Source organism: Penaeus vannamei, chromosome 19, assembly GCF_042767895.1.
Source record: "Penaeus vannamei isolate JL-2024 chromosome 19, ASM4276789v1, whole genome shotgun sequence".
NCBI classification, from domain to species: domain Eukaryota; kingdom Metazoa; phylum Arthropoda; class Malacostraca; order Decapoda; family Penaeidae; genus Penaeus; species Penaeus vannamei.
The window spans coordinates 34,959,374-34,979,373 of record NC_091567.1 but is presented as its reverse complement, the minus strand read 5'-3'; the positions used below and the strand labels follow the sequence as shown (position 1 = coordinate 34,979,373).

General features: G+C 36.8%; 3 protein-coding genes across 4 annotated transcripts in view; 1 reads left to right on the top strand and 2 right to left on the bottom strand.

The window, feature by feature from the left end:
- The window catches only part of Syx6 (Syntaxin 6), a 61,176-nt gene extending 53,835 nt beyond the window's left edge, over nt 1–7,341 (bottom strand). Inside the window, exon 1 of one of the 2 annotated variants that reach the window (XM_070134277.1) lies at nt 7,191–7,341. In XM_070134277.1, coding sequence (XP_069990378.1) covers nt 7,191–7,225 — 35 coding nt within the window. In that variant the 5' untranslated portion in view covers nt 7,226–7,341. The remainder of the gene's footprint in view (nt 1–7,190) is intronic. The other variant, XM_070134278.1, reaches the window with a different exon arrangement.
- A 246-nt stretch (nt 7,342–7,587) lies between these two features.
- On the top strand, nt 7,588–14,639 carry Mcm10 (minichromosome maintenance 10 homolog). The gene is made up of 14 exons (XM_027376564.2): nt 7,588–7,742; nt 8,644–9,481; nt 9,743–9,905; nt 10,096–10,247; nt 10,472–10,573; nt 10,716–10,893; nt 11,271–11,494; nt 11,613–11,775; nt 11,919–12,113; nt 12,412–12,553; nt 12,792–12,934; nt 13,078–13,194; nt 13,879–14,070; nt 14,307–14,639. The coding sequence occupies exons 1-14, from the start codon at nt 7,724–7,726 to the stop codon at nt 14,406–14,408; spliced, it is 2,730 nt and encodes a 909-aa protein (XP_027232365.2). The 5' UTR covers nt 7,588–7,723; the 3' UTR covers nt 14,409–14,639.
- Nucleotides 14,640–16,447: 1,808 nt separating this feature from the next.
- The window catches only part of IleRS (Isoleucyl-tRNA synthetase), an 8,719-nt gene continuing 5,166 nt past the window's right edge, over nt 16,448–20,000 (bottom strand). The window contains exons 11-15 of the mRNA XM_027376566.2: nt 19,553–19,830; nt 19,302–19,418; nt 18,769–19,147; nt 17,217–18,418; nt 16,448–17,082 (exon numbers count right to left, since the gene is read on the bottom strand). Of these exons, the coding sequence (XP_027232367.2) occupies nt 16,863–17,082; nt 17,217–18,418; nt 18,769–19,147; nt 19,302–19,418; nt 19,553–19,830 (2,196 nt within the window). The 3' untranslated portion in view covers nt 16,448–16,862. The remainder of the gene's footprint in view (nt 17,083–17,216; nt 18,419–18,768; nt 19,148–19,301; nt 19,419–19,552; nt 19,831–20,000) is intronic.

Genomic DNA, 20,000 nt, shown 5'->3' with positions numbered 1-20,000 from the left:
TTTAGGGAGGTGTGACGTCAGGAAAGTGGGTTTAGGGAGGTATGACGTCAGGAAAGTGGCTTTAGGGAGGTATGACGTCAGGAAAGTGGGTTTAGGGAGGTGTGACGTCCGGAAAGTGGCTTTAGGGAGGTGTGACGTCAGGAAAGTGGCTTTAGGAAGGTGTGACGTCAGGAAAGTGGCTTTAGGGAGGTGTGACATCAGGAAAGTGGCTTTAGGGAGGTGTGACGTCAGGAAAGTGGCTTTAGGAAGGTGTGACGTCAGGAAAGTGGCTTCAGGGAGGTGTGACGTCAGGAAAGTGGCTTTAGGGAGGTGTGACGTCAGGAAAGTGGCTTTAGGGAGGTGTGACGTCAGGAAAGTGGCTTTAGGGAGGTGTGACGTCAGGAAAGTGGCTTTAGGGAGGTGTGACGTCAGGAAAGTGGCTTTAGGGAGGTGTGACGTCAGCAAGGTGGCTTGAGAGAGATAGAACGTCAGCAAATCGGCTTGAGAGACACACAACATCAGCAAAATGGCTTGAGAGAGAGACGTAGCGCCAGTAAATCGGTTTGAACGAGACATAGCGTAAGGAAACCGGCTCAGAAGAATTATGACGTCAGCATATTGGACCGAGAAAGGTGTAACGCCAGCAAATAGGTTTGAGATAGACGTGACGTCAGAAAAATCGGCTGGAGAGAGACATAACGTCGACAAATCGGCTGGAGAGTGATATGGCGTTGGCAAATCGGTTTGAGATAAGATATATGAAGTCAGCAAATTGACTTGATTAAGATGTGACGTAAGAAAATCAGCTTAAGAGCAATAGAACGTCAGCAAATCAGGCAGAGAGAGATGCGACATCAGCAAACCATATTATATATATATATATATATATATATATATATATATATATATATATATATATATATATATATATATATAACATCGGTAAATTGGCGAGAGATATACGACTTCAGCAAATCAGCTCTAAAGGCCGTGTCACACTAGCACTTTTTCCGTCAATTTTTTGACAATTTTATTTAACATAAATACAAACATTCTCGAATATAGCTCTTGATTTGACTATACTTGGCTGAAAAAGTTGACGGAAAGGTTTTCGGACGGAAACGATCATTATCGTCTGACTGGAGAATCGACAATTCGCTCAAAAATGGAAAAAAATCAGAAAATTGTCAAAAAATTGACGGAAAAAGTGCTTGTGTGACAGCACCTTAAAAAGTCACATAACATCAGCAAACCGACTCGAAACATAAATCATATCATCAGAATCGCCCTAAGTGAGATTTGACGCCACCAAATCGCCTTCAGACACGTGACGACTCCATATCACCTCGAGACAAATATGACGTCAGCAAAGTCCAGTCTCTCTCTGGACGTGCCCCCCCCCCCCCTCCGTAGGTTGAATGCCCTGCGGTCAAAATATAATCATATTGGGTTACTGGTGTCGCCCGCCCAACGGAGAAGGGGGGGGGAGGGGTGAAGGACGATTAAGGGGGAAGAAGGGGCAGGAGAAAGAAGGAAGAAGAGGATGCAGGAGGAGAAGGGAAAGAAAAGAAAGAAGGAAGAGGAGGGTCAGGGGAAAGAGGGGAAGAAGCGGAAATAGGAGAAGAAAAAGAAAAGGGAGGAGGAGGGTCAGGAGAGAGAGGGAAGAAGAGGAATCAGGAGAAAAAGAAAAGGAAGGAGGAGGGGGGAGGAGGGGGAGGAGGAGGAGGGGGAGGGGGTGGAGGAGGAGGAGAAGAAGAAAAAGAAAAAGAAGAAGAAGAATGGGCAGGAGGAGGGAAGAAAAGGAAGCAGGAGAAGAAAAAGAAAGGCGAGAAGGAGGAGGAGGAGGGGCAGGAGAAAGAGGGAAGAAGAGGAAGCAGGAGGAGAAGAAAAAAGAAAAGAAAGGAGAATAACAAAAACAACAATTGGGAAAATCAACAAAGATACAATACAATCAACTGAGATACGAAAAAATGAGACACGAAAAACGAAACAAAATGCACAAAATCTGGACGAAATACGAACACAAGAAGAAGACAAAGACGCAGAACCTCCCCCTGACCTTAGGAACAAGTCTGGTATGATGGGTCGAGAGAACCCCCCCCCTCTCTCCCCCTCCACCTCCCCTGGGTCACCCTTGGCTTGTGTCTGGACATTTACCCTGCTCCCCCCCCCTCCCCCCCCGAGACCCTCCTCCCTTGCGCACCAGCGTGGGCGTCCCTCCCCCCCTTCCCCCCAGCGACCCCCCTCCCTTGGGCACCAGCGTGGGCGTCCCCTCCACCCCCACCCCACCAGAGATTCGCGTGCTATCATGCTGGTCTCTCGTCCACTTCACAGAACATGGCACGCAAGTGTCACTCGATATCATGTACATGTATACAAGAACGCTCACTGCCATGTGCACATACGCGGTAATTTACATATTGTGTATTTTGTGTATGCATGCGTGTGAGTTCCTTTGTATGTGAGCATGAATGTATACTAACGAATAGTTTGCAATACATGATTGAAGTTTTTTATGCATTTTTGGTTTGTGTAAGGATATATATATTCATTACATGATACAGTCATTACGTATCTATATCTATATCACATTTGTGAGGGTATGTATGTGTACGTACATGTACGTGTGGGGGTGGGATTTATGCCCGAGAAGGAACGCTTCACGAGTTCAAAATGTCACGTTTTATTATCTTTCTATTGTGGTCATGTTTCACTTTATGTGTGTGCACGTTACAGTCCTTGTGTTTTTGTATATGTATGCTTTTGCGAATGTATGTATATATGTATGTGTGTATATAAGTATGTATGTATGTATGTATGTATGCATGTATGTATGTTTATACATGCATACATCAACACATACATGCATGGGTATATACATGTATCCCAAGCAAGTTAAAGTGCCTGTCTCAAAAAGTAAAAATAAACAAACTCGGAAAGCCGGGTTCCCACGGAGCTCAGCGGGCGTGCGGAAGCGCTGGCACGTATGAGGCGCTGTGAGTGCGGTATGTGCGTGCTCTGCTTGCATCTCAAGTGACCCTGGAGACTTGCCCACGGGTAATATCGAGGTCTTCAACCCTTCCTCTCGGAGCTGTCATGCGGGCGTAGATGCCATGTTTTTCTTTGACTTTTTTGCATGCATTCTGACCCGTCGAGAAAAGCAGACGCATGCAGACAACTGTACCCAAAACTAAATCCGGATTTATGCCCTCAGGACATCGATGGCACAAATTCCGGGTTACGCTCTCGTGCACATGAGTCCTCAAGTTCTGTCTTCAAGGTCATCTGCTGCTTGAAACTATCTTTAACTGCCATATACCCTCGCTATTTATCACTGCCACTAGCCTTGTGTTGCGGTTAGATTAGCAACAGGACGCACCTTGGTTGTAAATACTAAATAACTTCCATTTTAAGATTCTCAAGCGAATCTGGACTCGCTGAAGAGCCTCGGAAACCGTAAGGAATGAAGCGCATAAAGGCAAATGAACAAATAAATGAAGATAAAGAACATGCAGACGAGACAAAGGCTGCTTCTTCGCCAGACGTCAAGATCCAAGCTACTGTGGGAGAGTTGGCACAGCAAATGGCCTCCGAAAAGGGGTTCCTTTGTGTGTGTGTGCACTGCCTTTTGATCGCTGGTGACGGTGCGCCTCTCCAAAGGAGACGCGGCTATCGACCATTTTTCTCCTGACATATTCACACGAAGAGCATCGTGCGTGTCTATTTTCCGATGGCGAATGAGATAGATGTAACATCGAATGAACGAAGGGAAGAAACAGACACACAACAGCCCTCTACACACCAGCAGCAGCAGAGGCCTCGTAAAGCCCCGCACTTTGATTATCCTCGCTGCCTGTCCGCCGGCGCGGAGGACAGGAGGTGAGACGCCACTCAAAATAAAAACTCGACGACTATTTCCACCGGCATAAAATGACCATGCCCTATGCTATATTTAGTAACTGCGTCACTTTATCCTTTACCGAACGCTGCCTCCATAATGTCAAGTTAAATCAAAAGTTAAAAGCAAATCAATACCTCACTTTAATGCCATGCAGAGCAGTACTTCATATCTCGTTTTTCATTCGTTTGAGAAATTTAAAATCATTTTTTCTCTCCTCAAGACACAGTACGTGACAAACCTACCCCCTACCAAACAAATAAACCCAGAGCACATTTCCTCATTTAATATTCACAACGAAAAGTGTATTTCTCAACGTCTTGCAGTAAAGCATTGCACATGGCTGGACTGGCACTGCTCTTAATAACCACCAAGTAGAATATGCAAGTTAAGATGTAACACAGTCTGCTCACACACGCATCAAACTCTAAGTAAACAAACATTAAGAGCATTGGAATGTATGCAATTTCTTCTGAAGTCTTGGTGCCGTCGCTGCGTGCGCTATCATCTGACCTCTACTCCAGTGTAAATAACATCAGATATAAATAACACTAATTATGGAGATGGTTAATGAGATGAATTCGACGCCGGTGACGATGGCAGAGATGATAATGAGGAAGATGATAATAATGGCCAAGATGACGAAAATGATAATGATGGTGAAGATGATGATAATGATAGTGAGGATGAAAATGATAATGATAGTGAGGATGAAAATGATAATGCTATAGAGGATGAAAATGATAATGCAAATGAAAATGTGAAAAATGACAATGATGAAGAAGCCAGTTTATACAACATGAACTACAACTAAACTGAATCCTGCAGCTGATTTACATACACATCATGAAAGTCTGATGACCTCCTACCCCTACGTTTTAATATCACTAACGTCACTCACTTGCAACCAAAGAAAAAAAACACTGAAGTTAAATTTGCAAAGAAAATAAAACAAGCTTATGTAAACTATGCTCTTGATATGTATGCTAATGACCTTATCTTCTGACATCAAATGTGCATCATAATCTTTCTTTTATATGCCAGCAATATGGTTCATAATGGTAACAGTGATAATACTGTCTTGTTTATAATACTAATAATAGTAATAATAATAATGGTAGTAATAATAATGATAATAATAATTATTATATTAATAATAATGGTAATAATAATAAAGGTAATAATAATAAAGATAATAGGTAATAATAATAAAGATAATAATGATGATGATAATAATATTGGTAATGATAACAATAATGATGATAATAATAATAATGGTAATAATAATAATAATGGTAATAATAATAATGGTATTAACTATAATGGTATTAACAACAATGGTAATAATAATAATAATAATAATGATAATAATAATAATAATGACAGTAATAATAATGATAATAATAATAATAGTAATAATAACACCAATAATGATAATAAGTACAAAGAATGATGTAATGATATTAATAACTAAAATGATGATGATGATAATGATAATGATAATGATGATGATTGCAATAATAACAAAAACAATAGTAATGATAATAATAATAGTAGCAAAAGTAAAAATAAAAACCTACAGCTATAACAGCAGCAGCACCACCAACAATAATAATAATCATAAAAAAAATCATAATAAGAATATTGAATATAATCAGCATAAGAATACCATTGATAAGCATAAGCATAAGCAACACCATTGATAATAATGCATAGGATGAAGATGAAGATGATACTCAGGGCGATAATTGGTGATTATTTACCACTTTCAATGATGATAACGATGAGGATGTTGACGATCATGATGATAAAAATAATAAAGGTAACCACAAGAATAATAGCAATAACACTAAGAATGAAAATCAATAATTATAATAATAATAATAAAAATAATAAAAAGATTATAACAATGATTGTAATAATAAAAAATAACACAAAAAATTAATAGTATTAATAACTATAACAACAAAAGAATAATAATAATGATAATAGTAATAATAACACATAGTAAATTGTTATTAGTGTTAGTGTTATTGTACTATAATTTACAATAGTAACAAAGATCATATGATGATAATGATAATGGCAAAAATAATAATAATATAGTAATAATAATAATAATAATAATAATAATAGCAATAACAACAACAATAACAACTATGATAGTAACTACAGTTTGTGTTCCAGATACATTCACACATTCATACACAGAGACACACACCATCCTACACCCTCTCCTCTACTTACACCCCCACAAGCACATCCTCTTCCTCAACCCACTGCATGATCCCGATGCCAAAATGTTTATCTGAAGTGGCTTACTCTCTTAATTTTTAAAATGATAAAAAAAAAAATTAAATTAATAAGAAAATGTTTTCTTAGATAAAACCAGTTACTATAATATCAAAATATTAATATATCCATCAAGAAACTTTCAATATATTCTTGCAGGAGTATATTTCCTTTTTTTCTCCCCATAATTTAACATGAGGAACCACTTGAGGGAATCTGATGGCAAGGTGATTATAATAGGTATATGATTTTTAGCATGTAAGATACCTTTCATTTCTTTTCTTTTCTACTGCATCTACTAACGAGGAAGTGAATTGAATTACAACAGAACCTTAGTTAAAAAAAAATAATGGAGGAATATCATGCATTACTGTCATTTGTACATTATAACACTTGTATGCACATGACGCAAAGGGTATGCCACTCAAACAGCAATTTGAGTTCACTGCTAGCCTGCATGTCAAAAAGATACCTTTTCAGTTCTTCACCTAATAATATTGCCTTTGTCATCTATGAAAAAAGTGTAGTAGAGTTGGTAATAATCAGTGATTAACTCTGAAAATAAATATTGTGAGAATTGCATTGTCATTACTAAAAGTGAATGCAAGTACTTTGCAACACACCCTTTTGTCATTTCTTTTTAAGCTCATAACAAGGTGTAACATATATTTCCTGTTCATACTTCGAGAAATAAAAATCAATCAGAAAGATAACTATTATTCCTAAATAGCAAATCAAATATGTGCAGATAAGATAAGAAAGTGTCACATGAGTATCTTTCAACTGTCATGTGCCTGGAATTTCACCTATTTAATCATCAGGTCCGCAACAAACCTTCAATCTAAGAAAATTACTACAAAAACTCTCTCAAAATTTATTCTTAAAATAATTCACGTGCCAAATCATAGCGCATGAGAACGCAAGAACAAAATTTCTTCTGAAGGTCCAAGCATTTCCTTCTGGGTCTCAGGTCACTCGGGGCTTCCCTTGTTCTCAAGAAAACAAATATATTTTTACTTACTCTTTAACCACAAAAAATGGATCCTCCAAAGTCATGTCCACATGCGTAGAACAAAGAGCTAGATAATGTTCCACTGATATCACATACGACACTGAAATGGAAGGTGCTGATAAATGTCCTTTGATTGGCAAGATGTAAACATTGGATTGTTCCAGTAATGTTTGCGTAATTTAAAGATCAACAAAATTATATAGAAAAATAACAAAAGCTTTACAATTAAGTTTTCTATCTTACCATAAAAATTAGAATACTTTATGATGCGTATTTTCTATGTAATTATGAAATATCTATTTTTATGAAGCTTTTATTAACAATATCAAACTTACTACCAGTTTCCCACTTTCTGTAACAGAAATAATCCACAGAGAACGGAAAAGCTTCCCGCTTTCTATGACACGAAAACGAGAGAAAACGGACGGATTTCCCGCGTTAAATGTAAACATCGGGAGGTCGTGGCGAGAACCCGCGGCGGAGTAACAATCCCCGATATTTATTGAATTATCTAGAGTTCTAAACTTGTGATTGTTTTGAAAATGGCCGATTCTGAAGGAGGTAAGGTCTCTCGACTGCGGTATTGTCTTATTTGTGGCCGAAAGGTTCCTATGGCTTATTTTATGGATACTATTCCGAAAACAGTGCGAATGGCTTTTCGCACGAAGACTTCCTGACGGGGCTACGGGATGCATATTCATAATTAACTTGCTTAAGATCCAAAAGGAAGATTAGTGTCTATTCACAGGTGTAGAGGGGATTTCGCTTCGATAAAAGCTAAGCTAGTTCTTTATTTGATTTCGCGGGAAAGATTTGGGAACGTGCTAGGTAAAAGTGATGGAACCCGAACAAAATGGTTTTGCTAGAATTATATGAGTAAACTTTATCTTTAACATTCTAGTTCCTTTCAAAGCAAGAGAAATGCTAAATATGAATCTAGTGTGGATGACCTGAAAAGAACTTCAAGGAATGAGTAAAATGAAAGTCTGGGGTATAAAGAACTCACAAACAGTACTATTAGATATAAAAGATAATCCACAGTAAGAACCTGAAGTTACAATGCCTCATCAAAATTTGAAAATCTGTGCTAAATTAGCCTAGTCTATGAAATCATCACCACCATGAATATCTTGACATAATGGTGCTTGTACGCCTCTGTAGGAATTTTTATATGTATTAGGTATTCAATCCAATCTTGGTTTTTGTTGTAATCGTAAGCTTGGAGACCACGGCATTGCTTCTTGTAATCCTATTTTAAAAAGATACCAAAGTCTATGTGTTCTGCTTATTTTGTTAATAAGATGGTAAGGCAGCCTCTGAAGGATAAAAATTGCTTGATATCTAAGGACACAAAAGGTAAATAAGGGAAATGTAACTTTGAAACTATGATTTACCCTACAACCGTAACTTGGGCATGGGAGTAGTAACTGTAAGTGCATTAATGTCATGTTAATATTTCCAGAATATGATTTGGATTCACTTGCCGCCATGTTGGACGATGATGACATGACTCCACAGGATAAGAAGGGGGACTTGGATGCTCTTGCTGGACTTCTAGATGATGATGGTGACCTCCCAGGGACATCAAACACCTCCATGACACAACCCAGTGCCAGTGCAGATTCTCCCAAAAACACCAGTATGGCGGAATTGGGTTTAGTCATGTCTGATGACGAGGATGAGGCCAAAGCCCCTCCCCAAAAATCAAAGTCAGGATTTGGTGCTGCATTTTCTGGCTCCAAATTTTCCAAGGGTGGAACAGCTAGTTCAGAAAAGGCTAAAGACTTTGATCCATTGGAAGCAGAGCTGAAGCAGATGGAGGAACGTATGAATCTCTTGAGGGAACAACTTGCCAAGAAGAAGAAATTTGATCACAAAGGCGAAGACTCAGGTACCAGAAGATTCACAAAGTTAACCAATGTAACTCAAGAACGCAGCCAGGTTGTGAGGACTCTATCAGACAAAGAGGAGGCAAAACTGTACCAAGGACTCAAGAGGAAGAGTTTATTGCACGGTGGTGAAACCGATTCCGAAGATGAAGATGACAACAGAAATCCCTTTGAGCAGCAGCTGAATGACTATGGTCGAGAAATCAAGAAACGCATTGCACACGCCTCAGATGAGAGGCCACCAGACACACGAAAGCAGGAAGTCTTGAATAAGATGAAGAGTCCACCTGCAAAGAACCCGGGGTGGAAGGATCTCAGTGGGTCACTTGTGTCCTTGAAGAGTGGTGGTACGCCAACCCCTGAAAGTGAAAAGAACGTTTCTGTTGACAGGTTTTCTGGGATCAGGATTGTGTAAGTGTTATCATATGGTTACCACATCCTGCAGTTGTTTATATCTTATGATTACATTAGCTCGAAACATATTGAATGACCTCATGTATGAGAATCAAGCCTTTTGATACATGCAGTATCAGACTTCATGCAAATATTCATTTAATTAGAAGAAAGAAAAGATATTGCTGAGTGATTTGATGATTTTCTTATCAATGGCATATCTTATATTATCAAGATTATAGAGAACAGTAATCATTATAAGGTATTCATCATTTTCAGCAACCCCTTGGTATCAGGAAATGTGATGGCTGAGAGAATGGAAGGTCGAAAGATGGTTCGCATGTGCACCATCAACCTGCATTTGAGAGGGGGAGAGATTGAAGGCGATTGGGTTACCATTGGAGTTCTTGTATCAAAAAGCCAAACCAAAACATCACAGAAGGTAAATGTATGCGTATGACTGATTTAAAAGACCATCAATTTTTTTTATTAACATTTTGATCAACAGAGACCTGACTTCATTAAGACTTTGGGGTACAATTGTAGTTTCAGATGGTGAAATTGAATTACTGAAACTTTGTAAACCTCTTGTTTTCTATAAAGAAAATATATATGTGTGTGTTCTATTTCAGGGGTCACAATACTCCATATGGAAATTGAGTGATCTTACTGACTGTACAAAGACTGTGGGCTTATTCCTATTCTCTGGGGCTCACAAGCAATTATGGAAAAGCAGTGTTGGAACTGTGGTGGGACTTCTGAATCCTCAGATTATGAAAGACAGGTAAAGTGTGAACAGTTATGGCATTATGGGTTGTCCTCTGCTTTTATGTATGACAAATGTTATTTGACACAAAATTTCTATTTTCAAATATTTATTTTTGTTTATCTATGTTTCATTAACATTTTAACAAGTTCATCAAAAGTGCATGGCATTGGTCTCTCTTAAAAGCATTCCCTCATTTGAGTTTTATAACATATTGATAATATTGTTTTATTTTGTTTCAGACAAGGTGACAAGTGCACAGATTTACTTACTCTATCTATTTATGATCACAATAAGGCAATGATTATGGGTTCTTCTAAGGATCTGGGATGGTGCAAAGGCAGGTCTGTACTGAGATTCTTTGACTTTATTAGAAATTGTTATGTAAATATGACATAACAGACTCAGGTCAATACATTGAACATAGATGTAGATCCTTAATATATAGAAATTATAATTTACCTTTTATGTTATTTATTTTTACAGAACAAAACAGAATTCCCAGTGCAGAAATTTTGTAAACAAGGCTTCATGTGAATTCTGCATGTTTCACATTCAAAGGGAGTATCAGAAAACATCATCCAGGCGTGCAGACATTCAGTCATCCTTCACTAGAGTAGATCCAAGAGCCAGATTACAAGAAAAGATCCTTGGCAAAGATCAGGTGAGTATAAGACTAGTCCAACAAAGGATTATGAAGATTCAGATAGAAAGTGATATAAGTTTTTGCCAATTTAATTGTTTAAGATAGTAGAATGTGTGTTTTTTACAGTTTTCATTAAATTCAAGCACTTTCATGATAATAAAATCATTTTGCGTATAGAAAGTATGTTTTAAAGTCAACTTGCAGTGATTGTGAGACCATTTCACAAGTGGGAGTTGTGTTTACACACTAAGACTTTCTTTAAATTTAATCACTCAGATAGGAACAAAACAAAATAATACGCAACAAAATAATTTTATGTGTTAGCTTTACAAGATTTTCTGCTACTTCTGTTATTGATGATGATGAATCCTTATATGGTGTATGCATCTTTACAGGTTTTCTATGGTGGGCAGTTGTACTCTTCTCCGGCTCCAGGAACAGCACCGAAACAGGCAAGAGCAAATCGAGCCAAGGATTTAGCGACTCTAAACTCTCTCAAATTAAAGCTGAAGACAAATGAGCTGAAAGAAGAAGACAAGAAGAAGTCATTTGTTCTGAAACATATGAGCGATGAAGAAATCAGTGCAGTTCAAAATGTTGCCAAGAAGAATGAAAGTCTGTAAGTACTGGTCTGTTGATAAGTTACATAAATGAGATTTTCATTAGGAAAAAATAGTTTTTGATGAAACAAAAGTTGGCTACAAGTACTTTAGATATTAATGTGTAATAATTTACAGGAGTGAAATGCTTCTAGCACCAACACCAGGTGCACGCAACCTTTTGTGCCACATGGCAAAGAAAAATACACAACAAAAAGTAGAAACGGGTGAAATTCGTAGTGTCTCAGCCAAGGAACTACTTGCTATGCAGCATAAGCAGATGCAATCATTAAAGAGACAGGTAAGGAAAACCATAATTTTTGTTCAACTTTGACTTAGGTTTTTCTTAGGCTATATGTTAAGTGTGTATCATGCTTGCTAACATGAGTCCATCTGAGAATGATACAGTTTTCCTGGAACTGAATATCATATTATGTATTACAGAAACAAGGGCTGAGTCAGGAGTCATTGCCATCAGCCAGGAGTACATTGAGCCAGCAATCATCACCCTCAACAGGAAGACCAAAGCTCTCGGCCTTCCCAGGTCCATCCTCTCCCATGCTAGGCCGAGGGCTTCAGCCAGGAGAGGAAGTGGAGCTCGACTTCACATCTCCTCCAAGAAGACTAGATCCTGCCAAGGTAAGATTCTGTGAAATGTGGTTAGTGCTTAGATTGCAAGATAACATATTTTTAGTGTTACCATTTTATATTCTATTTATTTCTATTGTAATGTGTTATGGTTAATCCATTAGTTACATTTTTATTTCTTCTTGACTGGTTTTAGTTTAATCAACTAAGGAAACCATTCATATGTTCATGTTTACATTGTAGCATACATTTGGTATGAGTATCAGGTGCCTTATTTCTGTACTGGCATATTAATACAGGAATATGCCTTGTGAAATCCTTATTTACTCACTTCATTGTACATACTTAGGCAAGAGCATTAGCCTTGGTGCAGAAGAAGGGAGGCATTGAGGCATCTAACCGAAATGAGGAGAGAAATGCAAGAAAGTCTTCAGACCAAAAGTTCCAGGAGAAAGTGAGGAAGAGACTGAATACCTCTTCTGATTCAGAGAGTAAGGCTTCATATCCTTTGTATACATTCCCTTAGAAGAACAGATAACGGTAATAGTATGTCTTCAAAAATAAGTAAATATTACAATAAAGGACATGGGAATTTGAGAACTTGTTTTTAAGCCATGTATGGTTTGGTTTGGAATAAAAGTATAATAATTTAATTCTTCTCTCTCTTTCTTTTCTATCTTAGAACAAATGTAGTTGCTTACATAATTAATTCTGTATAACATGTTTCAGGTGTTGAACAACCCAGCAAAAGGTCGAGGTTAGCTGAAGCAGTGTCTTCACCTTCAAGGTCTAAACTGGGATCCATTGATGTTAACTCTGATAAGTATAAGGCCATGCTTGAGCAGAAGTCGAGACACACCAATCTTATAAATGTAAGTCTATTTTCATTCAGCCTATGATTTCAGTCTTTGGCTTCCTTGGTTTGTTTTGAAAATTTGAAAGTATATTTGACTCATGTGTTTATATGTTTACTTTGGCTATTAGGTCTCATCTCATGTTTTCTTACTGTTTGTAGGCAGTAGAGGATGAAGCTGTAGAGAAATATTACAAGAACTTGGAAAAGAAAGAGATGCTTGAAGATAAGATGGCCTCCATCATGGAAATGCCAACAACAGCTTACGTGTGTCTGAAGGTAAACAATTTTTATAAATTTCCTTGCAGTGGAAACTTTGTAGCCTCTGCTTTCCTTACCATGGTATGGGAGCAAATAGTTGGCATTATAACAGGATTGATTATATTTTTAAGCTTCTATCCTATTGTTGAAGATACAGTTTGACTTTGTAGGGCATACATATTTGATGCATGAAGGACTGAATAGAATAATAGATTATACATAAACTAACATCATTTTAAGTACAATTTCATTAATAATTAATGATCATAAAATTTGTATTAAGCATTTTTTCATATGAGCAATAGATAGAACCAATATATGTACTAGTTCATATATATGGTGCTGGATGGTTATCAGCACATTAACCCATTCACAATGGGAGCCCTTGGTGTCAGAGGGAACTGCACATCAGGGAAGGGAAGGGAAAATCAGAAGTATAGGAAACAAAATTACCCTCCTTTCTATGCTCTTGGCAGTAGCACAAAATATTCTTATATAATGAGGCTTAAAAGAGGCTTTAAGCCTACTTTTCAGGGGCTCTTACTCCTTAATGACCACAGCCCAGGCAAATTAATCGCATTACTTGATGTAACATTAACCCAAGGCGAGAGAGTCTGGCTTGACGTAATACGAAATCATGCCATTGTAAATGAATTAAAAATCATCCATGTTATACATAAAGTACCTTCAATATCGTTTCAGTGTAAATACATGGCCCAGTCAGCCTCAGACATGTGTCGAGAAGAGAACCACCCCCTGAAGACTGTGAAGGCTAAGAAGAGATTCTTTGAATGCAAAAATTGTAAAAGAAGAACATCATCCCTGGACAAGCTTCCAAGAAATCCATGTGGACATTGCAATCACAGTTCATGGCAAAGATGTGCAATGGGCAAGGTAAAAAAAAAAAAAAATTTTTTTTTTTTTGTTACTTTCACCCTCAGTTTGGTTGTTTTAACTAATGTTACTAAGTATAGGTAGATTTTTTATTTGTCATAGTTGATTTATTTCAGAACACAAAGTAATTGCTTGAAATAATAACTACAGATAAAGCAATTTGAGTACGTTTCTAGTTAAATATTTTGATACTTTACTAGCAGAAAGGTATTTATTGTGCCTTCTTTTATTTTCAGGCTAAATCTGGACCAAAATTGGATTCAGAAATTTTGTCTTTAAGAGGGGATGAATTAGCCCATTACAGTGCAAGCAGCAATCAAGTGTATCTTCACATTTAGGAAAACTGAATTACCAATAATTAACTTCATTGGAATATAAGTTAATTGATTTGGAGAAACATACCCTGTGTACAGCTGTGAAACTGTTGTTGGGGTGTTTACAACTTTTAGTGACATGTATTACATAGATACAAATGTTTTTATTTAATTTTAAAGGATATTTTTTCTAGAAACAAATGGTGCCTTTTTATCATATATTTTATTAATAGTGTTTAAATACAAAAAAAAAATTATGCATCGTATCTTTAATTTCCCTCTAACCCTTGTAGTAAATGCAAGTATAAATCATTATAATTTGTTGTGTGTTAGTATTCATCATTAAGTTTCCCATCACACTTGTACAGGATTCAGGCCATGTAACGAATGCTGAAGTCCTGGAAATACTCCCCTTTTCATATATTTTCATTAGTATTAATAGCAATAATTACTATTCAAGGATGCTGTTGTAAAATATTTTAGTATTATTTACTTGAATTTTCGCTAATATTTGCTCAGTATTATTTATCACTTAACAGGTCTCATGTTTGATAGTATTATATTTATCATATTTATATTTTTCTTATATGAAGTCAAATCTGGGTCAAGTGAAAAGTTCCGATTTCTTAAACTGAAGCATCAATATCCAACAAAGTTCTCTATTGTACCTATATACAGGATATCACAGCTTTTCAACGACTACTTATGAGACCTCTATACAGCCCTCTCTCTCTCAAACAAAAAATGTACTAGTCTGAATATTCTTTACATATATCTAGTGCTTGTCGATATACAAATACTTCAAAACCATTTCAGAGAGCAAAAATCCTAAATAATTTCTTTAAGTAAGAAACTCTTGTATGAATTCTGCATCTTTAAGACCTGTCTACATGATAAAGCAGTGCTTCAAGACCTGTCCACACAGCAAAAGTGTCTGCATACACAAGCAAGTAGGCTGCCTGTAGATATTTTGCTATCCATTTCAGAACTAAGTTGAAACTTAAGCCAATTTATCAGGGACTTAATATGTAATGCTAGACATGACTTATATGTGGACCCCTGGGCTATGTTGTTTGCTACTCGGAGTTTGACTGTAGTAGTTATGGAATACCATGGATATTCCTATCAGGTTGTGTAATATCAGGACATTTCAAAATGTTAACTGATCTCTACACCATTTGTGAGAAAGAAAGAAGAAAAAAAAAAGTCCTTTGCAATTTCTATGCTAAACAGTGTTATACTCATGATCCTTCTTATTGCACACCATTTTATTGTACTGTCAGAGCCCCACTGAGCTCTTGTCCAGTATATTTAGACAGATTAACACTGCTCATTTATGCAGAAAAACTCTTTGTCACGTAAAACAGGTGAGCAAACAGCCCGATTTGTTTTTGGTCACTGGTGCCAATTCCTACTCTCTATGCACCAACTAACTGTAGCATAACCAAGCAAGTAAAAGCAATAAGCACATCAGTCCACAAGATGTTAACTATCGACAAATAAAAGTAAGTTATAATGGCGATGATGATATATATAAATATACTCTCAGCATGAACCTCTAACAAGAATCCAAGGACTAGGTTGATATCAACATGGCAGAGGTAGTGAATTAGTTGCCATTTAAAGGTTTAATTACCCCAAAAATTTAATTACATAAATCTGCATATTTTATACAAATAAATATTTCATGTTGTATAAAAAATAGTTATATATTTTCCATGATAAAAATATTTACCACATCACCAGCTATTTTCTGCTCAGAAAACCACTAAACCACTAGCAACCAAACTTTAAAATATGAAAAAGAACTGGAAGCCTGCAAATTGATGCATATTCAGATAAAGCAGTCATTTATTTAGGAGGGTAACTATTTAAGTTAGTTTTTAGTGTATGGCAAATAGGACACTTTACACATTTATTATATATATACAGCTTACTTTAACTGTTCCATAAATTCTTGGAATAGTTCAAATATGAATAAATGGTAATCTTGGTGTTTTTTTATGCAATCTATAAAAAATATCTTTATGTCTACACTGAAGGTTCTTTTAAGAAAACACTGGTCAAGAGTGGCCTTTTTTGATGACAAAGTTTTGAATGACAAACAGCACATATTAGAACATGATTTGGTTTCCTAATATTCATTAATGAATGTTCAAAATTTTCAACAAATAAACTGTATGAATCTACAGTGCAAAACATTTACATTTGTATTTTATGAACAAGTACTTATCACAAATGCTCACACTGGACATTAATGAATATCACACATCTACTTCTTTTAATATTTATTACTTGTGCTATTTCACTGTTATCCACCTGGTGTGATATTTTCTTTCACTGATATCAGCTATAAATTATGGAGAAAAAAAGTATGAAGCTCTAGTCTTTGGATGAAATCCTTAGTAATAATCATAATTTTAAGCAAATTCATCAACAAAAGGTCCTTTCAACAACAACGTGAACCCTACCAAACACTCAAACATAAACTGTGGACCCTTGAAGCTTTGTTAAACTAGTGCCATTAAGTTGCAGTTCCTTCTTCTTCTCGGGATCAGTGAAGAGGCGAGGTTTTGACTTCAAACCCAAAACATTCATTACAAATTTGACAAAGATTGGCACTGTCATGATGCCATCCCCACAGGGGTTTTCTAGGAGTACAGATGCCTTCTTTCCATTTCCTTCAACATTAACAAATCTGAAATACAAAACATTGATTAAGATCTGGAACAAATCCTGAATTTAATCAGCATTTTTACCCTTCTCTATCTGTATCTATGAATATATATCATGCACTATCAAAATAGTGGAATATACTCAAAAGCAACTGACCTGCTGTATGGCTTGACTGCTGATGTTCCAACTGGGACTTTGTTAGGAGCAGAAGTCACAACAATAGTTTTGCCAACAAGGTTTTTGACAGAAGTTTTCTCCAAGTCAATCTGTTTTCTCTCAATATGCAATTTGGCATGCTTAAGAGGGAAGCCGAAGATGTTTTGTGCTTCAAGAAGAATATCCTTGCAAGACTTGACAACTGGAGAATTCTGTGGATTTTCAAGTAGCAATGTTGCACTGCAGCTGTTATTAGCAAATCTTGGTGTGCCATCAAGGATGATATTGACCCAGGGACAGGTTAATCCTCCCTGAGCTGCTGGAACTTCACTCTCCACTGTGGAAGCTGTCATGGCCCAACCAGCACAGAAACCTCTGGTGATTACCAACTTCAAATCTGTTTTCTTCACATCTGCAACCTCCTCGATAATAACATCAGTACTATTCTTCTCTGACAAAGGTTTGCATGGTGTCTTTGTAGCAGTCTCAATATATTCAGTAAAGGAAGTGATGATACGAGCCAGGTCACCATCCTTTACTTCATACCACACAGTTACTTCATCAGTTGGTACTAAATTTGCCTTTTTTCTTAATTTCTGCATTCTGTTAATAACCTCTCGTGCCATACCTTCATCCAACATGTCCTGAGATGGAGTAATGTCTAACAAGATGAGGACATTAGCATCAGCATGAGCCTCATATTTCGAAGATAATTCCTCTGCTTTCTCACCACTAAAACTGTACTTGACATTAAGCTCACTGGCATCAATGGTGTGACCTAGAATATTGATGGATCCTGCCTGAAGCATTTCCTGGATCTCCACATCTGTCAGTTCTGCTACCTTCTGCTGCACTTTCTTCACATCTCCTTTCAGTCTTGCACCCAGCAACTTGAAGTTCATGTCAGCTCTCAGAGCAACTCCATACTTCTGTTTGTCAGTTGATGTTGTCACAGTTTTAACATTAAGCTCTTCCTTAATGTACTTTTCAAGTCTCAAGACATCATCAAGAATCTGCTGGTCCTTGTGGATGACAACCACTTCAGGCAAGGGATATTTCATGGGGTTGTTCACCTTGTCTCGGATGTATCGACCCAATTCAACAACATTCTGCAGAATGCCTACACAGGTCTCAATCTCAGGGCAAATAAGTTTCTTCATTGGTTGGGGTACCATGAGGTAGTGGACTGAACTAGTATCACCCTGAAAAAAAAAAATAAATAAATAAAAAAAAAAAAATAAATAAATAAAATTAAAATTTTTTAAAAAGTATGAAAATTGTAAACATTCCTTTCAGCTAAAAGCTTGTAGAACCATTCATCAAGCTTTTGACATCAACTGTCTATGTCATTTTACCTAGATCTTTGCAACCATTCAAGATACACTTGTAAGAGCATTATGGCAAAGATTTTTTTTTGATCAAGTCAAATTGTGTAGACTACAAACTTTCAGAAAATGTATATTTAATGAAAAAATCACCCAAAAGAAAAGAAAAAGAAAAAATTACAATAAAGAAAATGCTCCACAACAGTGAAGCTCTCCCTGCCACTGACCTGCCCAAGGGTTCCAGGTTTGAGCACCCGTCTCAGGTTCTGGTACATGGTCTCGGTGATGAATGGAGTGAAGGGTGCCATCACCCGCACCATACAGAAAAGCACAGAGTACAAAGTCTCTAAAGCTCTCAGACAATCTTCCTTTCCAGTCTCCCCCTTAAGTCTCTTCCTGTTAAATCTCACATACCAGTTGGTGAGGTTATCTACAAACTTCACGAGGCGTGGCGTTACAGTGTAGAGACGGTAAGCTTCCATCTCCTTGTGCACAAAGGCAAGGAGTGACTGTGTGAAGGACAGAATCCACCTGTCCATCACATTGGTCGACTTGCCCATGACACTTTCCTCGAACTGGAACTGCGCTCCTTCTTCTTTTTCATACCTTTTAAAGAAAAATTAAAATTCTGTTATTTCCTGTACTAAGCACCATTTAACTTATAGAGAGGCTGCAGATATAATATATGTATATTGAATAAAAGTAACCACAAATTTCATGAAGAAAAAAAGTGTAATAAACAAAGTTGGGGAAAAAATACCTTTCAACCTGCTGAACAAAGAAGCGGTAGGCATTGAGCCATGGGATGAAGACTTCCTTCAGCAGATTCAATACATCCCCCTCTTTGAAACGTAAATTTTCACCTCTTACAGCTGGGCTAAAATGAAAAGGAAAATCATAGGTGTTACCAAAGAGCCACAAAAGCAATACAAAGACCACTAATTCTAAAGTCACTTGAAACCAAACAGTTTATAAATCTAAAGAAAAACAATCATTCCATCAATAACACACCTGTTAGTGAGGTACAGTCGCAGGGAATCAGCACCATACTTGTCCACCATGTACATTGGGTCAGGGTAGTTCTTCTTTCTCTTGCTCATCTTCTGTCCATCTTCAGCCAAAACAAGACCATTGCAAATCAAGTTCTTGAATGGCGGTTTACCAAACAGAGCAGTTGAGATCACAAGGAGTGTGTAGAACCAGCCTCTAGTTTGGTCAATACCCTCAGCAATGAAGTCAGCAGGGAAACAGTCTTCAAAGTCTCGTTTGTTCTCAAATGGATAATGAACCTGAAAGCAGTTGTTAATCACTCATTTCAATTACAAATGTGTTGACAGCATCAAGTTATATATATATATATATATATATATATATATATATATATATATATATATATATATATATATATATATATATATATATATATATATATATATATATATATATACACATTATTTAT